The 20625-nt window shown below is 50.2% G+C and overlaps 1 protein-coding gene across 2 annotated transcripts in view; it reads left to right on the top strand.

Annotated features, from left to right (window-relative positions):
* The window catches only part of LDHD (lactate dehydrogenase D), a 74052-nt gene extending 53814 nt beyond the window's left edge, over positions 1–20238 (top strand). Inside the window, exons 10-11 of one of the 2 annotated variants that reach the window (XM_073564254.1) lie at positions 7787–7898; positions 19767–20238. In XM_073564254.1, coding sequence (XP_073420355.1) covers positions 7787–7898; positions 19767–19932 — 278 coding nt within the window. In that variant the 3' untranslated portion in view covers positions 19933–20238. The remainder of the gene's footprint in view (positions 1–7786; positions 7899–19766) is intronic. The other variant, XM_073564255.1, reaches the window with a different exon arrangement.
* Positions 20239–20625: the final 387 nt, after the last annotated feature.

Genomic DNA, 20625 nt, shown 5'->3' with positions numbered 1-20625 from the left:
GATGATGGAGGCATGTTGTGGGGAGGATAGTATGGAGGGTGCAGATGATGGAGGCATGTTCTGGGGAGGATAGTGTGGAGGGTGCAGATGATGGAGGCATGTTCTGGGGAGGATAGTGTGGAGGGTGCAGATGATGGAGGCATGTTCTTGGGAGGATAGTTGGAGGGTGCAGATGATGGAGGTGTGTGGGGAGGATAGTGTGGAGGGTGCAGATGATGGAGGCATGTTGTGGGTAGGATAGTGTGGCGGGTGCAGATGATGGAGGTATGTTGTGGGGAGGATAGTGTGGTGAGTGCAGATGATGGAGGCATGTTGTGGGGAGGATAGTGTGGAGGGTGCAGATGATGGAGGCATGTTCTGGGGAGGATAGTGTGGAGGGTGCAGATGATGGAGGCATGTTCTTGGGAGGATAGTTGGAGGGTGCAGATGATGGAGGTGTGTGGGGAGGATAGTGTGGAGGGTGCAGATGATGGAGGCATGTTGTGGGGAGGATAGTGTGGAGGGTGCAGATGATGGAGGCATGTTCTGGGGAGGATAGTGTGGAGGGTGCAGATGATGGAGGCATGTTCTTGGGAGGATAGTTGGAGGGTGCAGATGATGGAGGTGTGTGGGGAGGATAGTGTGGAGGGTGCAGATGATGGAGGCATGTTGTGGGTAGGATAGTGTGGCGGGTGCAGATGATGGAGGCATGTTGTGGGGAGGATAGTGTGGCGAGTGCAGATGATGGAGGCATGTTGTGGGGAGGATAGTGTGGAGGGTGCAGATGATGGAGGCATGTTCTGGGGAGGATAGTGTGGAGGGTGCAGATGATGGAGGCATGTTCTTTGGAGGGATAGTTGGAGGGTGCAGATGATGGAGGTGTGTGGGGAGGATAGTGTGGAGGGTGCAGATGATGGAGGCATGTTGTGAGGAAGATAGTGTGGAGGGTGCAGATAATGGTGGCATGTTGTGAGGAGGATAGTGTGGAGGGTGCAGATGATGGAGGCATGTTGTGGGGAGGATAGTATGGAGGGTGCAGATGATGGAGGCATGTTCTGGGGAGGATAGTGTGGAGGGTGCAGATGATGGAGGCATGTTCTGGGGAGGATAGTGTGGAGGGTGCAGATGATGGAGGTGTGTGGGGAGGATAGTGTGGAGGGTGCAGATGATGGAGGCATGTTGTGGGGAGGATAGTGTGGAGGGTGCAGATGATGGAGGCATATTGTGGGGAGGATAGTGTGGAGGGTGCAGATGATGGAGGTGTGTGGGGAGGATAGTGTGGAGGGTGCAGATGATGGAGGCATGTTGTGGGGAGGATAGTGTGGCGGGTGCAGATGATGGAGGCATGTTGTGAGGAAGATAGTGTGGAGGGTGCAGATGATGGAGGCATGCAGGGAGGGTAGTGTGGAGGGTGCAGCATGATGGAGGCGTGTGGGGAGGAGGATAGTGTGGATAGTGTGCAGGGTGCAGATGATAGAAGCATGTTGTAGGGAGGAGGATAGTGTGGAAGGTGCAGATGATGGAGGCATGTTGTGGGGAGGGTATTCTGGAGGGTGCAGTATGATGGAGGCATGTGGGGAGGAGGATAGTGTGGAAGGTGCAGATGATGGAGGCATGTTGTGGGGAGGGTATTCTGGAGGGTGCAGTATGATGGAGGCATGTGGGGAGGAGGATAGTGTGGAGGGTGCAGTATGATGGAGGCGTGTGGGGAGGAGGATAGTGTGGAAGGTGCAGCATGATGGAGGCATGTTGTGGGGAGGATAGTGTGGAGGGTGCAGATAATGGAGACATGTGAGGAGGATAGTGTGGAGGGTGCAGTATGATGGAGGCGTGTGGGGAGGAGAATAGTGTGGAAGGTGCAGCATGATGGAGGCATGTTGTGAGGAGGATAGTGTGGAGGGTGCAGATGATGGAGGCATGTTCTGGGGAGGATAGTGTGGAGGGTGCAGATGATGGAGGTGTGTGGGGAGGATAGTGTGGAGGGTGCAGATGATGGAGGCATGTTGTGGGGAGGATAGTGTGGCGGGTGCAGATTATGGAGGCATGTTGTGGGGAGGATAGTGTGGCGGGTGCAGATTATGGAGGCATGTTGTGGGGAGGATAGTGTGGAGGGTGCAGATGATGGAGGCATGTTGGGAGGATAGTATGGCGGGTGCAGATGATGGAGGCATGTTCTGGGGAGGATAGTGTGGAGGGTGCAGATGATGGAGGTGTGTGGGGAGGATAGTGTGGAAGGTGCAGATGATGGAGACATTTTGTGGGGAGGATAGTGTGGCGGGTGCAGATGATGGAGGGATGTTCTGGGGAGGATAGTGTGGCGGGTGCAGATGATGGAGGCATGTTCTGGGAGGATAGTGTGGAAGGTGCAGATGATGGAGGCATATTGTGAGGAGGATAGTGTGCAGGGTGCAGATGATGGAGGCATGTTGTGAGGAGGATAGTGTGGAGGGTGCAGTATGATGGAGGCATGGGGGGAGGAGAATAGTGTGGAAGGTGCAGCATGATGGAGGCATGTTGTGAGGAGGATAGTGTGGAGGGTGCAGATGATGGAGACATGTGAGGAGGATAGTGTGGAGGGTGCAGTATGATGGAGGCATGTGGGGAGGAGAATAGTGTGGAAGGTGCAACATGATGGAGGCATGTTGTGAGGAGGATAGTGTGGAGGGTGCAGATGATTGAGGCGTGTTGTGGGCAGGATAGTGTAGCGGGTGCGGATGATGGAGGCATGTTGTGGGGAGGATAGTGGGGCGGGTGCAGATGATGGAGGCATGTTGTGGAGAGGATAGTGTGGAGGGTACAGATGATGGAGGCATGTTGTGGGGAGGATAGTGTGGCGGGTGCAGATGATGGAGGCATGTTCTGGGGAGGATAGTGTGGAGGGTGCAGATGATGGAAGTGTGTGGGGAGGATAGTGTGGAGGGTGCAGATGATGGAGGCATGTTGTGGGGAGGATAGTGTGGAGGGTGCAGATGATGGAGGCATATTGTGGGGAGGATAGTGTGGCGGGTGCAGATGATGGAGGCATATTGTGGGGAGGATAGTGTGGCGGGTGCAGATGATGGAGGCATATTGTGGGGAGGATAGTGTGGCGGGTGCAGATGATGGAGGCGTGTAGGGAGGATAGTGTGGATGTTGCAATATGATGGAGGCATGTTGTGGGGAGGATAGTGTGGTGGGTGCAGATGATGGAGGCATGTTGTGGGAAGGATAGTGTGCAGGGTTCAGATGATGGAGGCGTGTGGAGGGTGCAGATGATGGAGGCATTTTGTGGGGAGGATAGTGTGCAGGGTGCTGATGATGGAGGCGTGTGGGGAGGATAGTGTGGAGGGTGCAGATGATGGAGGCATGTTGTGAGGAAGATAGTGTGGAGGGTGCAGATGATGGAGACATGTTGTGGGGAGGATAGTGTGCAGGTGCAGATGATGGAGGCATGTTGTGGGGAGGATAGTGTGGAGGGTGCAGATGATGGAGCCATGTTGTGAGGAGGATCGTGTGGAGGGTGCAGATGGAGGCATGTTGTGAGGAGGATAGTGTGCAGGGTGCAGATGATGGAGGCATGTTGTGAGGAGGATCGTGTGGAGGATGGAGATGATGGAGGCATGTTGTGAGGAGGATAGTGTGGAGGGTGCAGATGATGGAGGCGTGTGGGGAGGATAGTGTGGAGGGTGCAGATGATGGAGGCATTTTGTGGGGAGGATAATGTGGTGGGTGCAGATGATGGAGGCATGTTGTGGGAAGGATAGTGTGCAGGGTGCAGATGATGGAGGCATGTTGTGAGGAGGATATTGTTGAGGGTGCAGATGATGGAGGAATGTTGTGAGGAGGATATTGTGGAGGGTGCAGATAATGGAGGCATGTTGTGAGGAGGATATTGTGGAGGGTGCAGATGATGGAGGCGTGTGTGGAGGATAGTGTGGATGGTGCAGATGATGGAGGCATGTGAGGAGGATAGTGTGGAGGGTGCAGCATGATGAAGACATGTTATGGGGAGGATAGTGTGGAGGATGCAGATGATGGAGGCATGTTGTGGGGAGGATAGTGTGGAGGATGGAGATGATGGAGGCATGTTGTGAGGAGGATAGTGTGTAGGATGCAGATGATGGAGGCATGTTGTGGGGAGCATAGTGTGGAGGATGCAGATGATGGAGGCATGTTGTGGGGAGTATAGTGTGGAGGGTGCAGCATGATAAAGACATGTTATGGGGAGGATAGTGTGGAGGATGCAGATGATGGAGGCATGTTGTGGGGAGGATAGTGTGGAGGATGGAGATGATGGAGGCATGTTGTGAGGAGGATAGTGTGGAGGATGCAGATGATGGAGGCATGTTGTGGGGAGCATAGTGTGGAGGGTGCAGATGATGGAGGCATGTTGTGGGGAGGATGCAGCATGTTGGAGTCATATTGTGGGGAGCATAGTGTGGAGGGTGCAGGTGACGAAGGCGTGTTGTTTGGAGGAGGCATATTGTGGGGAGCATAGTGTGGAGGGTGCTGACAATGGAGGCATGTGGTGTGTAGGATGCAGCATGATGGAGGCATGTTGTGTGGAGAGTGCAGCATGATGGAGTCATGTTGTGGGGAGGATAGTTTGGAGGGTGCAGATGATGGAGGTATGTTGTATGGAGGATAGTGTGGAGGTGCAGTATGATGGAGGCATGTTGTGGGGAGGATAGAGTGCAAGCTCAGATGATGGAGGCGTGTGGGGAGGATAGTGTGGAGGGTGCAGCATGATGGAGTCATATTGTGGGGAGCATAGTGTGGAGGGTGGAGATGATGAAGGCATGTTGTTTGGAGGAGGCATATTGTGGGGAGCATAGTGTGGAGGGTGCCGACGATGGAGGCATGTGGTGTGGAGGATGCAGCATGATGGAGTCATGTTGTGGGGAGGATAGTATGGAAAGTGCAGCATGATGGAGTCATGTTGTGGGGAGGATAGTGTGGAGGGTGCAGTATGATGGAGGCATGTTGTGGGGAGGATAGAGTGCAAGGTCAGATGATGGAGGCATGTTGTGGGGAGGATAGTGTGGAGGGTGCAGCATGATGGAGTCATATTGTGGGGAGCATAGTGTGGAGGGTACAGATGATGGAGGCATGTTTGGAGGAGGCATATTGTGGGGAGCATAGTGTGGAGAGTGTCGACGATGGAGGCATGTGGTGTGGAGGGTGCAGATGATGGAGGCATGTTGTGGGGAGGATAGAGTGCAAGGACAGATGATGGAGGCATGTTGTGGGGAGGATAGTGTGGAGGGTGCAGCATGATGGAGTCATGTTGTGGGGAGGAGGCATGTTGTGGGAAGGATAGTGTGCAGGGTGCAGATGATGGAGGCATGTTGTGAGGAGGATATTGTTGAGGGTGCAGATGATGGAGGAATGTTGTGAGGAGGATATTGTGGAGGGTGCAGATAATGGAGGCATGTTGTGAGGAGGATATTGTGGAGGGTGCAGATGATGGAGGCGTGTGTGGAGGATAGTGTGGATGGTGCAGATGATGGAGGCATGTGAGGAGGATAGTGTGGAGGGTGCAGCATGATGAAGACATGTTATGGGGAGGATAGTGTGGAGGATGCAGATGATGGAGGCATGTTGTGGGGAGGATAGTGTGGAGGATGGAGATGATGGAGGCATGTTGTGAGGAGGATAGTGTGTAGGATGCAGATGATGGAGGCATGTTGTGGGGAGCATAGTGTGGAGGATGCAGATGATGGAGGCATGTTGTGGGGAGTATAGTGTGGAGGGTGCAGCATGATAAAGACATGTTATGGGGAGGATAGTGTGGAGGATGCAGATGATGGAGGCATGTTGTGGGGAGCATAGTGTGGAGGATGCAGATGATGGAGGCATGTTGTGGGGAGTATAGTGTGGAGGGTGCAGCATGATAAAGACATGTTGTGAGAAGGATAGTGTGGAGGATGCAGATGATGGAGGCATGTTGTGGGGAGGATAGTGTGGAGGATGGAGATGATGGAGGCATGTTGTGAGGAGGATAGTGTGGAGGATGCAGATGATGGAGGCATGTTGTGGGGAGCATAGTGTGGAGGGTGCAGATGATGGAGGCATGTTGTGGGGAGGATGCAGCATGTTGGAGTCATATTGTGGGGAGCATAGTGTGGAGGGTGCAGGTGACGAAGGCGTGTTGTTTGGAGGAGGCATATTGTGGGGAGCATAGTGTGGAGGGTGCTGACAATGGAGGCATGTGGTGTGTAGGATGCAGCATGATGGAGGCATGTTGTGTGGAGAGTGCAGCATGATGGAGGCATGTTGTGTGGAGAGTGCAGCATGATGGAGTCATGTTGTGGGGAGGATAGTTTGGAGGGTGCAGATGATGGAGGTATGTTGTATGGAGGATAGTGTGGAGGTGCAGTATGATGGAGGCATGTTGTGGGGAGGATAGAGTGCAAGCTCAGATGATGGAGGCGTGTGGGGAGGATAGTGTGGAGGGTGCAGCATGATGGAGTCATATTGTGGGGAGCATAGTGTGGAGGGTGGAGATGATGAAGGCATGTTGTTTGGAGGAGGCATATTGTGGGGAGCATAGTGTGGAGGGTGCCGACGATGGAGGCATGTGGTGTGGAGGATGCAGCATGATGGAGTCATGTTGTGGGGAGGATAGTATGGAAAGTGCAGCATGATGGAGTCATGTTGTGGGGAGGATAGTGTGGAGGGTGCAGTATGATGGAGGCATGTTGTGGGGAGGATAGAGTGCAAGGTCAGATGATGGAGGCATGTTGTGGGGAGGATAGTGTGGAGGGTGCAGCATGATGGAGTCATATTGTGGGGAGCATAGTGTGGAGGGTACAGATGATGGAGGCATGTTTGGAGGAGGCATATTGTGGGGAGCATAGTGTGGAGAGTGTCGACGATGGAGGCATGTGGTGTGGAGGGTGCAGATGATGGAGGCATGTTGTGGGGAGAATAGAGTGCAAGGACAGATGATGGAGGCATGTTGTGGGGAGGATAGTGTGGAGGGTGCAGCATGATGGAGTCATGTTGTGGGGAGGAGGCATATTGTGGGGAGCATAGTGTGGAGAGTGCCGACGATGGAGGCATGTGGTGTGGAGGGTGCAGATGATGGAGGCATGTTGTGGGGAGGATAGAGTGCAAGGTCAGATGATGGAGGCATGTTGTGGGGAGGATAGTGTGGAGGGTGCAGCATGATGGAGTCATGTTGTGGGGAGGATAGTTTGGAGGGTGCAGATGATGGAGGTATGTTGTGTGGAGGATAGTGTGGAGGGTGCAGTATGATGGAGGCATGTTGTGGGGTGGATAGTGTGGAGGGTGCAGATGATGGAGGCAAGTTGTTTGGAGGAGGGATATTGTGGGGAGCATAGTGTGGAGGGTGCAGAAGATGGAGGCATGTTGTTTGGAGGAGGCATATTGTGGGGAGCATAGTGTGGAGAGTGCCGACGATGGAGGCATGTGGTGTGGAGGGTGCAGATGATGGAGGCATGTTGTGTGGAGGATGCAGCATGATGGAGGCATTTTGTGGGGAGGATAGTGCAGCTAGCGCATGCAGCATGATGAAGTTATTTTATATGGCCTCTGTCGGCACAGGATGACGGTTCACACCCAGTACAGGCGTTCATGGCATTGTGGCGGCCAGTCATTTATCTGCACCTTCCCACCTTGCCTCTATGTCCACCACTCTCTCCTTTGATAGATGGAAGCCAAGTATGTGGTATATAAATGTGCCGCCATGATGTGCCTGCACCGGGTGTAGTCAGCTTGTGCTGACAGAGGCCTTTTAACATGAGTGTGAAATGTGATTGTCCAGTACATCGATATGTCGTGAGTTTCACACTATACTGTACAGGTCCTATAGCTGGACATGTGGGGGACGGGAACTTCCATTGCATCATGGTGTTGGATCTGAGTGACAAGCAAGAAGTGAGGAAAGTGAAGGAATTCACGGATCGCCTGGCCAGGTAAATCTCCCTTTACAATGTCCTGGTGACCCCCCCAAAAAACATCAGTCCCATAAGTCACGGAGTGTGAAAAATGCCCAAATCTTCCAGATTTATACCTCCTGTCAGTGAACATTCCTCCTTCGATCCCCCACAGACTATGTTTATTGGGTCTCCTTGGTACTGCACTGATGGAATCCTGAAACCAAGGCCTGTTGGTGGATCCTGAAACCATGAGCTGTTTTTGGATCCTGAGGACCCTGCTTCACATCTCGAGGCCTAGCACCTGATCTAATGTGGATCTCCACATTGGTGGTGGTCAGTAGCTGCAGTCACCTTGTGCAAATGGGCCTTATATCCCGAAACATATGGCTGATAAAACGATGGAAGCACAGAGGCCGGATCACACAGGCGAGAAACACGGCCGAGTCTCGCGTGGTAATACCCGGCACTGCGCTGGCACTCTGGAGCGGAGCCTGCGGCTCCATGTATTGCTATGAGGCCTCACACTCTGATCCGAGTGCCGGCGCCAGTGCCCGATATTAATATGTGAGACTCGGCCGTGTTTCTCTCATGTGTCATCCCGGCCTTAGGCTGATGCGGGGCTGTGTCCATTTTGGTGGTGTTGGAATAAAATGGAGCGATTCCTATCATGTAAAACACTGGGTGCAGTAGTACAATGCAGGGTGTGCTGAATGTCTTTTATAAGAATTTGGGAAAGTTCTGAAGTGTCCTATAAATGTCTGTTCTGTTCCTGATCTCAGGATCTCAGCTGTTAGTGGAGATGAATCTTTGCTGCACTTTATGCACATGCACAGTAGTGACCGGGGCTGTGGAGTCATTAGTTATGAAGTGTCCTATAAATGTCTGTTCTGATCCTGATCTCAGGATCTCGGCTGTTAGTGGAGATGAATCTGTGCTGCACTTTATGCACATGCTCAGTAGTGACCGGGGCTGTGGAGTCATTAGTTATGAAGTGTCCTATAAATGTCTGGTCTGTTCCTGATCTCGGCTGTTAGTGGAGATGAATCTGTGCTGCACTTTATGCACATGCTCAGTAGTGACCGGGGCTGTGGAGTCATTAGATATGAAGTGTCCTATAAATATCTGATCTGTTCCTGATCTCAGGATCTCGGCTGTTAGTGGAGATGAATCTGTGCTGCACTTTATGCACATGCTCAGTAGTGACCGGGGCTGTGGAGTCATTAGATATGAAGTGTCCTATAAATATCTGATCTGTTCCTGATCTCAGGATCTCGGCTGTTAGTGGAGATGAATCTGTGCTGCACTTTATGCACATGCTCAGTAGTGACCGGGGCTGTGGAGTTATTAGTTATGAAGTGTCCTATAAATGTCTGTTCTGTTCCTGATCTGAGGATCTCAGCTGTTAGTGGAGATGAATCTGTGCTGCACTTTATGCACATGCTCAGTAGTGACCGGGACTGTGGAGTCATTAGTTATGAAGTGTCCCATAAATGTCTGGTCTGTTCCTGATCTCAGGATCTCGGCTGTTAGTGGAGATGAATCTGTGCTGCACTTTATGCACATGCTCAGTAGTGACCGGGGCTGTGGAGTCATTAGTTATGAAGTGTCCCATAAATGTCTGTTCTGTTCCTGATCTCAGGATGTCGGCTGTTAGTGGAGATGAATCTGTGCTGCACTTGATGCACATGCTCAGTAGTGACCGGGGCTGTGGAGTTATTAGTTATGAAGTGTCCCATAAATGTCTGGTCTGTTCCTGATCTCAGGATCTCGGCTGTTAGTGGAGATGAATCTGTGCTGCACTTTATGCACATGCTCAGTAGTGACCGGGGCTGTGGAGTCATTAGTTATGAAGTGTCCTATAAATGTCTGGTCTGTTCCTGATCTCAGGATCTCGGCTGTTAGTGGAGATGAATCTGTTCTGCACTTTACACACATGCTCAGTAGTGACCACGGCTGTGGAGTCATTAGTTATGAAGTGTCCTATAAATATCTGGTCTGTTCCTGATCTCAGGATCACGGCTGTTAGTGGAGATGAATCTGTGCTGCACTTTATGCACATGCTCAGTAGTGACCGGGGCTGTGGAGTCATTAATTATGAAGTGTCCTATAAATGTCTGGTCTGTTCCTGATCTGAGGATCTCGGCTGTTAGTGGAGATGAATCTGTTCTGCACTTTACACACATGCTCAGTAGTGGCCACGGCTGTGGAGTCATTAGTTATGAAATGTCCTATAAATATCTGTTCTGTTCCTGATCTCAGGATCTCGGCTGTTAGTGGAGATGAATCTGTGCTGCACTTTATGCACATGCTCAGTAGTGACCGGGGCTGTGGAGTCATTAATTATGAAGTGTCCTATAAATGTCTGTTCTGTTCCTGATCTGAGGATCTCGGCTGTTAGTGGAGATGAATCTGTGCTGCACTTTATGCACATGCTCAGTAGTGACCGGGGCTGTGGAGTCATTAGTTATGAAGTGTCCTATAAATATCTGTTCTGTTCCTGATCTCAGGATCTCGGCTGTTAGTGGAGATGAATCTGTGCTGCACTTTATGCACATCCTCAGTAGTGACCACGGCTGTGGAGTCATTAATTATGAAGTGTCCTATAAATGTCTGGTCTGTTCCTGATCTGAGGATCTCGGCTGTTAGTGGAGCTGAATCTGTGCTGCACTTTATGCACATGCTCAGTAGTGACCGGGGCTGTGGAGTAGGAGTTATGAAGTGTCCTATAAATGTCTGGTCTGTTCCTGATCTCAGGATCTCGGCTATTAGTGGAGATGAATCTGTGCTGCACTTTATGCACATGCTCAGTAGTGACCGGGGCTGTGGAGTCATTAGTTATGAAATGTCCTATAAATATCTGGTCTGTTCCTGATCTCAGGATCTCGGCTGTTAGTGGAGATGAATCTGTGCTGCACTTTATGCACATGCTCAGTAGTGACCACGGCTGTGGAGTCATTAATTATGAAGTGTCCTATAAATGTCTGGTCTGTTCCTGATCTGAGGATCTCGGCTGTTAGTGGAGATGAATCTGTGCTGCACTTTACGCACATGCTCAGTAGTGACCACGGCTGTGGAGTCATTAGTTATGAAGTGTCCTATAAATGTCTGTCCTGTTCCTGATCTGAGGATCTCGGCTGTTAGTGGAGATGAATCTGTGCTGCACTTTATGCACATGCTCAGTAGTGACCACGGCTGTGGAGTCATTAGTTATAAAGTGTCCTATAAATATCTGGTCTGTTCTTGATCTGAGGATCTCGGCTGTTAGTGAAGATGAATCTGTGCTGCACTTTATGCACATGCTCAGTAGTGACCACGGCTGTGGAGTCATTAGTTATGAAGTGTCCTATAAATGTCTGTCCTGTTCCTGATCTGAGGATCTCGGCTGTTAGTGGAGATGAATCGGTGCTGCACTTTACGCACATGCTCAGTAGTGACCGGGGCTGTGGAGTCATTAGTTATGAAATGTCCTATAAATATCTGGTCTGTTCCTCATCTGAGGATCTCGGCTGTTAGTGAAGATGAATCTGTGCTGCACTTTACGCACATGCTCAGTAGTGACTGGGGCTGTGGAGTTATTGGTTATGAAGTGTCCTATAAATGTCTGGTCTGTTCCTGATCTCAGGATCTCGGCTATTAGTGGAGATGAATCTGTGCTGCACTTTATGCACATGCTCAGTAGTGACCACGGCTGTGGAGTCATTAGTTATGAAGTGTCCTATAAATGTCTGTCCTGTTCCTGATCTGAGGATCTCGGCTGTTAGTGGAGATGAATCGGTGCTGCACTTTACGCACATGCTCAGTAGTGACCACGGCTGTGAAGTCATTAGTTATGAAGTGTCCTATAAATGTCTGGTCTGTTCCTGATCTGAGGATCTCGGTTGTTAGTGGAGATGAATCTGTGCTGCACTTTACGCACATGCTCAGTAGTGACTGGGGCTGTGGAGTTATTGGTTATGAAGTGTCCTATAAATGTCTGGTCTGTTCCTGATCTGAGGATCTCGGCTGTTAGTGAAGATGAATCTGTGCTGCACGTTACGCACATGCTCAGTAGTGACCACGGCTGTGAAGTCATTAGTTATGAAGTGTCCTATAAATGTCTGGTCTGTTCCTGATCTGAGGATCTCGGTTGTTAGTGGAGATGAATCTGTGCTGCACTTTACGCACATGCTCAGTAGTGACCGGGTGTCATGATCCCAGTGCAGGTTTTTGAGCTGCACACCTGGGGTTAATGTCTGGAGCTCGGTGCAGGTTTTGACCTGCACACCTGGGGTTAATGATTGTGGCCTCTTTCTGGTTCTCGGAGAGCTTCTTAAACCCCTGGGAAGCTTCAATCCCTGCCAGTTATACTTTTGCCTTTGGCCTAGTGTGCTGACCCCTGTGTGCCTGTTTGTTGCTATAGCTTGTTTATATGGATCTCACCCGGTTCTGTTTCCTGTTGTGAGTTTGCCTGTTGATTTTGTACTGCGTTATTATCTCTGTGTATGACTCATTGCCTGTGATCTGACTACTCTCTGCTCGCCCCTCTTGTACCTTGCAGCTATCTCCGTGTATGACTCATTGGCTACGTCCTGACTATCCTCCCTGTCTATGCCACTTGGTTTCTTTGTCTCGCAGTTACCCTGCTAGGAGTTCTCTTGCAGCTCCTAGCTCTCTGGAGTGTAGGCCACACCCCCAGCAATCACTTGCTTCAGGTCCTGCGGCTCTGAAGTATGCATCTACTCGGCTGCTGCCCGCTCCACAGGTATCTTTGAGCACAGTTCGCTTTACTCAGGACACGCGCACTGGCTCAGTGAGCAAGTTCATTGCGGTGTCTCTGACATTATAACTGGCCTACAATTTTTTTTTCTCTCTCCTCACTTCTGCAGCATGGACCCAATGTGTGCTTTATCTGAGCAGGTGAAATGCTTGGCTCAGTCACTGCAGAAGCTTAGTTTGGAACACCAAGCTCTGGCCCAGTCCCAGCGGCAGGTTGCGGACTCGGTTCAGGGGGTGGTTTCCGCAGGCTTCCAGCAGGTGGGGAATAGAGATGTCATTTTAGTCCCACCCGAATCCATGGTTAAATTGCCTGATAGATTTTCTGGTAACAAGGATGATTTCATGGCATTTAATGAGGGCTGTAAGCTCTTTTTCTCTTTGAGACCCCGCTCCTCTGGGGATGAGAAACAGAGGGTGGGGGTGGTGATGTCCCTGCTTAGGGGGTCCCCACAAGCCTGGGCATTTTCGCTTTCCTCCTCTGCCCCTGAGAGAATGTCTGTGGATGCGTTTTTTGAAGCTTTAGGGCTTATTTATGATGAGCCTGATAGAATGTGGTTGGCAGAGGACAAGGTGATGAGTGTCTGTCAGGGGGAGCACTCGGCCGAATGCTTCTGTACTGAATTCAGATATTGGGCAGCCGAGATTTCCTGGAGTGATGCCGCCCTTCGGGGGCTGTTCCACAGAGGCCTGTGTGAACGTCTGAAGGATGCTTTGGCACTTCATCCTCCGCCTGACTCCCTGGAGGATGCCATGATCCAAGTGGTTTGCATGGATCGCAGGCTGCGGGCTAGAGGCGTTATGCAATGGGAAACACCATGATTATTCAGTGGAGATGATACCCGGACTCTTCCTGTGGCTATGGAGGTGAGGGCTGTCACCTGTGAGGGAAAGGAAAGAAGACGCCGCCGGGAAAAGCAGTTGTGCTTCTATTGTGGGAAATCTGGACATTGGAAGAAGGACTGCCCCTCCTGTCCGTCATCCTCCAAGATGGCGGGAAACGACTAGGTCTGGGTAGTAGTCGAGGAGGCTACCCAGACCTTCAGGTATAATTTTCCTCATGTGCAAAAATGGTGCTGCAGGTGGAACTGGAACTTGGTTATGGTCCGGTTCAGACTACTGCTTTTGTTGACTGCGGTTCTGCTGTGAACCTGATTGATACCAAGGTTATGACTCTTAATAAGATAGGGACAGTCAGGCTTCACGATCCTGTTAAACTTGTGGCAATTGACTCATCTCCTCTTACCCAGGACGGTATCTGTTGCAGGTATGACCTTTTTTCTCTATAAGTGGGTTCCACTCATGTGGAAAAACTAAGTTGTCTTGTGCTAGATAACTTGCCTGCAGGACTGGTACTGGGGATGCCTTGGCTTCAACGCCATAATCCTACCATTGATTGGGTTACAGGGGAAATCACTCAATGGGGATGCAATAATAAATGTGGTAACCTGGGACATCTTGTTAACGCTGTTAAATCCGTGTCTGTGTCGTCTGTCGGTCTGGAAGGTATTCCGGAGTACCTAAAGGATTTCGAAGACGTTTTTTCCGAAAGTGAGGCTGAGGCGCTGCCACCGCATACACCCTACGATTGTGCCATTGATTTAGTACCCGGAGCCAAGTTACCTAAGGCATGATTGTTCAATTTGTCTGGGCCTGAGCGCCAAGCCATGAAGGAGTACATAGCTGAGAGCCTCCGCAAAGAGCATATCAGGCCTTCTGTGGCAGCAGGGTTCTTCTTTGTCAAGAAAAAAGATGGTGGTTTGCGGCCGTGCCTCGACTTTCGGGAACTGAACAAGATAACGGTTAGGAACTCTTCCCCTCTTCCCCTCATCCCAGACTTATGTAACCAGTTAGCTGGGGCCCAATGGTTCTCCAAGTTAGATCTGCGGGGGGCCTACAATCTGTTAAGGGTTCGGGAAGGGGACGAGTGGAAAACGGCATTCCTCACATCAGAAGGACTCTTTGAGAACCTGGTAATGCCGTTTGTGGTTAACTAATGCACCCGCTATTTTCCAACATTTCATCAATGTTGTGTTTTCTGATCTGATAGGCCGTTTTGTTATTATTTATTTGGATGATATTTTGGTGTATTCCCGGACAGTCAATCTCACTTGCAACATCTAAAGACAGTTCTCCAGAGACTCAGGGAGAACCAATTGTTTGCGAAATTGGAAAAATGTTCGTTTTTTTGTGCAGGAACTGTCTTTTTTGGGGTTGATTGTGTCCTGTGAGGGGTTTCGTGTGGATCCTAAGAAGGTGCTGGAGATCGCTGACTGGGTTCAGCCTCGAGATTTCAAGGGGCTTCAGCGCTTCTTAGGATTTGCAAACTATTACCGGAGATTCATTAAAGGTTTCTCACAAGTGGTTAAACCACTCATAGATCTTACCCAGAAGGGAGCTGATGTAAAAAATTGGTCTGTACTCGCTAAGGAATCCTTCTCAGCGATTAAGAAATGTTTTATGTCTGCCCCGGTGTTGGTGCAACCTGACCCGTCCAAACCATTCATTGTGGAGGTGGATGCTTCTGAAGTGGGGGTGGGGGCTGTGCTGTCACAGGGTCCGGCCACCCTTACCAATCTCAAACCCTGTGCCTTCTTCTCCAAGAAGTTCTCTTCAGCTGAGAAAAACTATGATGTAGGCAACAGGGAACTTCTTGCGGTCAAGCTGGCGTTTGAGGAATGGAGGCACTTTTTGTAAGGGGCGGCCCACCTTATCACGGTTGTCACGGATCACAAAAATTTGGCATACCTTGAATCTGCTAAGAGGCTTACTCCTAGACAAGCCCGTTGGTCACTTTTTTTTCACGATTTCAGTTCTCCATTACTTTTCGCCCGGGGTCCAAAAATGTTAAAGCGGATGCCCTGTCCAGAAGTTTTGATCCAGTGTCTCCCCCTGAGCCGCAGTCCTCCATTCTTCCCCCAGGGGTGGTAGTGGCGGGGGTCTCAACTGAGTTGGAACAAGAAATTCTAAGGGCTCAGGCCCTAGCTCCGGCAGCCAGGCCAGGGGATAAACTGTTTGTTCCAGATTCATTGCGGCCTAGACTTCTGCAGAAGTTTCATGAGTCTAGGCTGAGTGCTCATCCAGGTATCACGGCCACTAGAGAGGCAGTAGCCAGGGGTTTTTGGTGGTCTTCATTAAGGTCAGATGTCAAGGAATTTGTTTCTGCTTGTGGCATGTGTGCCCGTTCCAAAAGCTCGCATAACCGACCGGCTGGGGAACTCATACTTTTACCGGTTCCTGATAGGCCATGGACTCATCTTTCCGTGGATTTTATTACCGGCCTTCCAGGGGCAATACCGTGATCTGGGTGGTGGTGGATAGGTTTCCTAAACAGGCCCATTTCATTCCCTTGGCAGCATTACCCTCAGCAGAAACATTGTCAAGGTTGTTTGTGCAGCATGTTATCCGATTGCATGGGGTACCCATGAATGTTGTGTCTGACAGAGGTGTGCAGTTTGTGGCTAAATTTTGGAGGGCGTTCTGTATGAAATTGGGCATCTCACTCTCCTTCTCGTCGGCATATCACCCGGAGAGTAATGATCAGACAGAACGCACCAATCAATCCCTGGAACAAATTCTCAGGTGTCTGACCTCCGCCAGACAGGAGGATTGGTGTGATGCGTTACCGTTGGCGGAATTCGCTTTTAACAACCGGGTGAGTCAGTCCACCAACATGTCCCCATTCTTGATTAACTATGGGTTTAATCCGCATTTTGGGGAGTTTTCTCGGGTGGATTCCGGATGTCCAGGGGCAGAGGGGTCCGTTCAACGGTTAAAAAACCTCTAGGCTGAAGTCCGGCGTAATATCTCTCGAGCCCAGGGGAGATACTAATATTTTGCGGACAAAAAAAGAGCGCCTCGGGAGACATGTTTCAGGTGGGGGAGAAGGTTTGGCTCTCCACACGTAACATCAACTTAAAGGTACCATCATCTAAGTTGGGACCAAAGTTCATTGGTCCGTACGAGATTATGGAGATAGTCAACCCAGTGGCATATAGGTTGCATCTCCCCGCCTCCTTAAAAATATCTAATGTGTTCCATAAATCTCTGTTGAAACCCGCAGGATCTGTCAAAGAGAACTCTGAGTCTGTTATTCCTCCAGTGCTGGTGGAGGGTCAATTGGAGTATGAGGTCGGACATATTGTGGACTCTCGGCGGGTGCGCCGCTCTTTGCTGTACCTGGTCCACTGGAAGGGATATGGACCAGAGGAGCGCTCATGGGTCCCTGCTCGCTCGGTACATGCAGATCGCCTGGTTCGGGCTTTCCATACTAGTACCCGGGGAAGCCTGGGGGTCCAGAGGCCCCCCGTTGAGAGGGGGGTACTGTCATGATCCCAGTGCAGGTTTTGACCTGCACACCTGGGGTTAATGATGGTGGCCTCTTTCTGGTTCTGGGAGAGCTTCTTAAATCCCTGGGAAGCTCCAATCCCTGCCAGTTATACTTTTGCCTTTGGCCTAGTGTGCTGACCCCCGTGTGCCTGTTTGTTGCTATAGCTTGTTTATATGGTTCTGACCCGATTCTGTTCCCCGTTGTGAGTTTGCCTGTTGATTTTGTACTGCGTTATTATCTCTGTGTTTGACTCATTGCCTGTGACCTGACTACTGTCTGCTCGCCCCTCTTGTACCTTTGCAGCTATCTCGGTGTGTGACTCACTGGCTACGTCTTGACTATTGTCCCTGTCTATGCCCCCTGGTAATCTTTGTCTCGCAGTTACCCTGCTAGGAGTTATCTTGCAGCCCCTAGCTCTGTGGAGTTTAGGCCACGCCCCTAGCAGTCACGTGCTTCAGGTCCGGCGGCTCTGAAGTACGCATCTACTCGGCTGCTGCCCACTCCACAGGTATCTTTGAGCACTGTTCGCTTTACTCAGGACACGCACACTGGCTCAGTGAGCAAGTTCAGTGCGGTGTTCCTGACACCGGGGCTGTGGAGTCATTAGTTATGAAGTGTCCTATAAATGTCTGTCCTGTTCCTGATCTCAGGATCTCGGCTGTTAGTGGAGATGAATCTGTGCTGCACTTTATGCACATGCACAGTAGTGACCGGGGCTTTGGAGTTATTGGTTATGAAGTGTCCTATAAATGTCTGTCCTGTTCCTGATCTCAGCTGTTAGTGGAGATGAATCTGTGCTGCACTTTATGCACATGCTCAGTAGTGACCGGGGCTGTGGAGTTATTGGTTATGAAGTGTCCTATAAATGTCTGTTCTGTTCCTGATCTCAGGATCTCAGCTGTTAGTGGAGATGAATCTGTGCTGCACTTTACGCACATGCTCAGTAGTGACCGGGGCTGTGGAGTCATTAGTTCTGAAGTGTCCTATAAATGTCTGTCCTGTTCCTGATCTCAGGATCTCGGCTGTTAGTGGAGATGAATCTGTGCTGCACTTTACGCACATGCTCAGTAGTGACCGGGGCTGTGAAGTCATTAGTTCTGAAGTGTCCTATAAATGTCTGGTCTGTTCCTGATCTCAGGATCTCGGCTGTTAGTGGAGATGAATCTGTGCTGCACTTTATGCACATGCTCAGTAGTGACCGGGGCTGTGGAGTCATTAGTTATGAAGTGTCCTATAAATGTCTGTTCTGTTCCTGATCTCAGGATCTCGGCTGTTAGTGGAGATGAATCTGTGCTGCACTTTATGCACATGCTCAGTAGTGACCGGGGCTGTGGAGTCATTAGTTATGAAGTGTCCTATAAATGTCTGTTCTGTTCCTGATCTCAGGATCTCGGCTGTTAGTGGAGATGAATCTGTGCTGCACTTTATGCACATGCTCAGTAGTGACCGGGGCTGTGGAGTCATTAGTTATGAAGTGTCCTATAAATGTCTGTTCTGTTCCTGATCTCAGGATCTCGGCTGTTAGTGGAGATGAATCTGTGCTGCACTTTATGCACATGCTCAGTAGTGACCGGGGCTGTGGAGTCATTAGTTATGAAGTGTCCTATAAATGTCTGTTCTGTTCCTGATCTCAGGATCTCTGCTGTTAGTGGAGATGAATCTGTGCTGCACTTTACGCACATGCTCAGTAGTGACCGGGGCTGTGGAGTCATTAGTTATGAAGTGTCCTATAAATGTCTGGTCTGTTCCTGATCTGAGGATCTCAGCTGTTAGTGGAGATGAATCTGTGCTGCACTTTATGCACATGCTCAGTAGTGACCGGGGCTGTGGAGTCATTAGTTATGAAGTGTCCTATAAATGTCTGGTCTGTTCCTGATCTGAGGATCTCAGCTGTTAGTGGAGATGAATCTGTGCTGCACTTTATGCACATGCTCAGTAGTGACCGGGGCTGTGGAGTCATTAGTTATGAAGTGTCCTATAAATGTCTGGTCTGTTCCTGATCTGAGGATCTCTGCTGTTAGTGGAGATGAATCTGTGCTGCACTTTATGCACATGCTCAGTAGTGACCGGGGCTGTGGAGTCATTAGTTATGAAGTGTCCTATAAATGTCTGGTCTGTTCCTGATCTGAGGATCTCAGCTGTTAGTGGAGATGAATCTGTGCTGCACTTTATGCACATGCTCAGTAGTGACCGGGGCTGTGGAGTCATTAGTTATGAAGTCTCCTATAAATGTCTGGTCTGTTCCTGATCTGAGGATCTCAGCTGTTAGTGGAGATGAATCTGTGCTGCACTTTATGCACATGCTCAGTAGTGACCGGGGCTGTGGAGTCATTAGTTATGAAGTGTCCTATAAATGTCTGGTCTGTTCCTGATCTCAGGATCTCGGCCGTTAGTGGAGATGAATCTGTGCTGCACTTTACGCACATGCTCAGTAGTGGAGTCTGAGGTTGGCTGACCCACTTCACAGCTTCCTGCAAAAGTTTTCATCATGTGATGGTGTCAGCTATTCATTGTTATAAACAATAACCATGATGTTTGTGTGAACTGAGCCAAGGCCAGAACATGGAGACTGTCTACACCAGTGTTTCCAAAACTCCAGTCTTGACAGCTCATGTTCTCAGGATCTCCATAGTATTGCAGATAAGATGTTCTGACGTCCTGATGACACTTGTATGCCGAGGAAACCCTGAGAACATGACCTGTGGGCGCCGAGAGCTGGGGCAACCCTGGTCTACACATGGCCCCATATCCTCCACTGGGATTAGGGCTAGATTCAGTTCTTGCTGCAGCCTGTGATGACGTCTCGTACTCTTGATCTTTAGGAGAGCTCTGGCATTGAATGGCACCTGCACTGGCGAGCACGGCATTGGCGTAGGAAAGCGCACGTTACTTCGGGAGGAGATTGGGGACGTTGGAATCCGAGCAATGAAACATATTAAAGCCACATTTGATCCAAAAAATCTGATGAACCCCGGAAAAGTGGTTTAAGTGGATGAAAAGAGAATATAATCTGGAAAAGTGACATCCCCAGCCATGAAGAGTTGGAGAGTGGACCTGATCATGGTCACCTTCATTTACTGGGGATTTGCCAGTAGAAGTGGATGGATTTCTAGTCAGAACGTTTCTGCTCTTAGAATTTCTTCAATATTTGCAGAATTCTTACACATGAAAATGTCCAAAAACACTGCTTTTAATATCCGTCACGACGACGTGCTGTTTTACCATTCCCGGCCCTCTGGGAACATGTAAATCTCCCTCTAGTCTACTAAATTCACAGTTATCTCATTTCTCATACACCAGCAATAATCACTGTTGAATCCGACATCACACAGAGGTAGACAGAAAAGCCCAGGAACGGAGCTGGAACATGATGCCGCAAACTGAGAGATTCACACACGGTGGCGTGCTCTACGGAGACTCGCACACGGTGGCGTGCTCTACGGAGACTCGCACACGGTGGCGTGCTCTACGGAGACTCGCACACGGTGGCGTGCTCTACGGAGACTCGCACACGATAGCGTGATCTACGGAGACTCGCACACGATGGCGTGATCTACGGAGACTCGCACACGATGGCGTGATCTACGGAGACTCGCACACGATGGCGTGATCTACGGAGACTCGCACACGATGGCGTGATCTACGGAGACTCGCACACGATGGCGTGATCTACGGAGACTC

This window comes from Dendrobates tinctorius, unplaced genomic scaffold, assembly GCF_039654945.1.
Source record: "Dendrobates tinctorius isolate UK_male_01 unplaced genomic scaffold, ASM3965494v1 ptg000440l, whole genome shotgun sequence".
In the NCBI taxonomy this organism is placed as follows: domain Eukaryota; kingdom Metazoa; phylum Chordata; class Amphibia; order Anura; family Dendrobatidae; genus Dendrobates; species Dendrobates tinctorius.
This window is presented reverse-complemented; position numbering and strand designations above follow the sequence as displayed.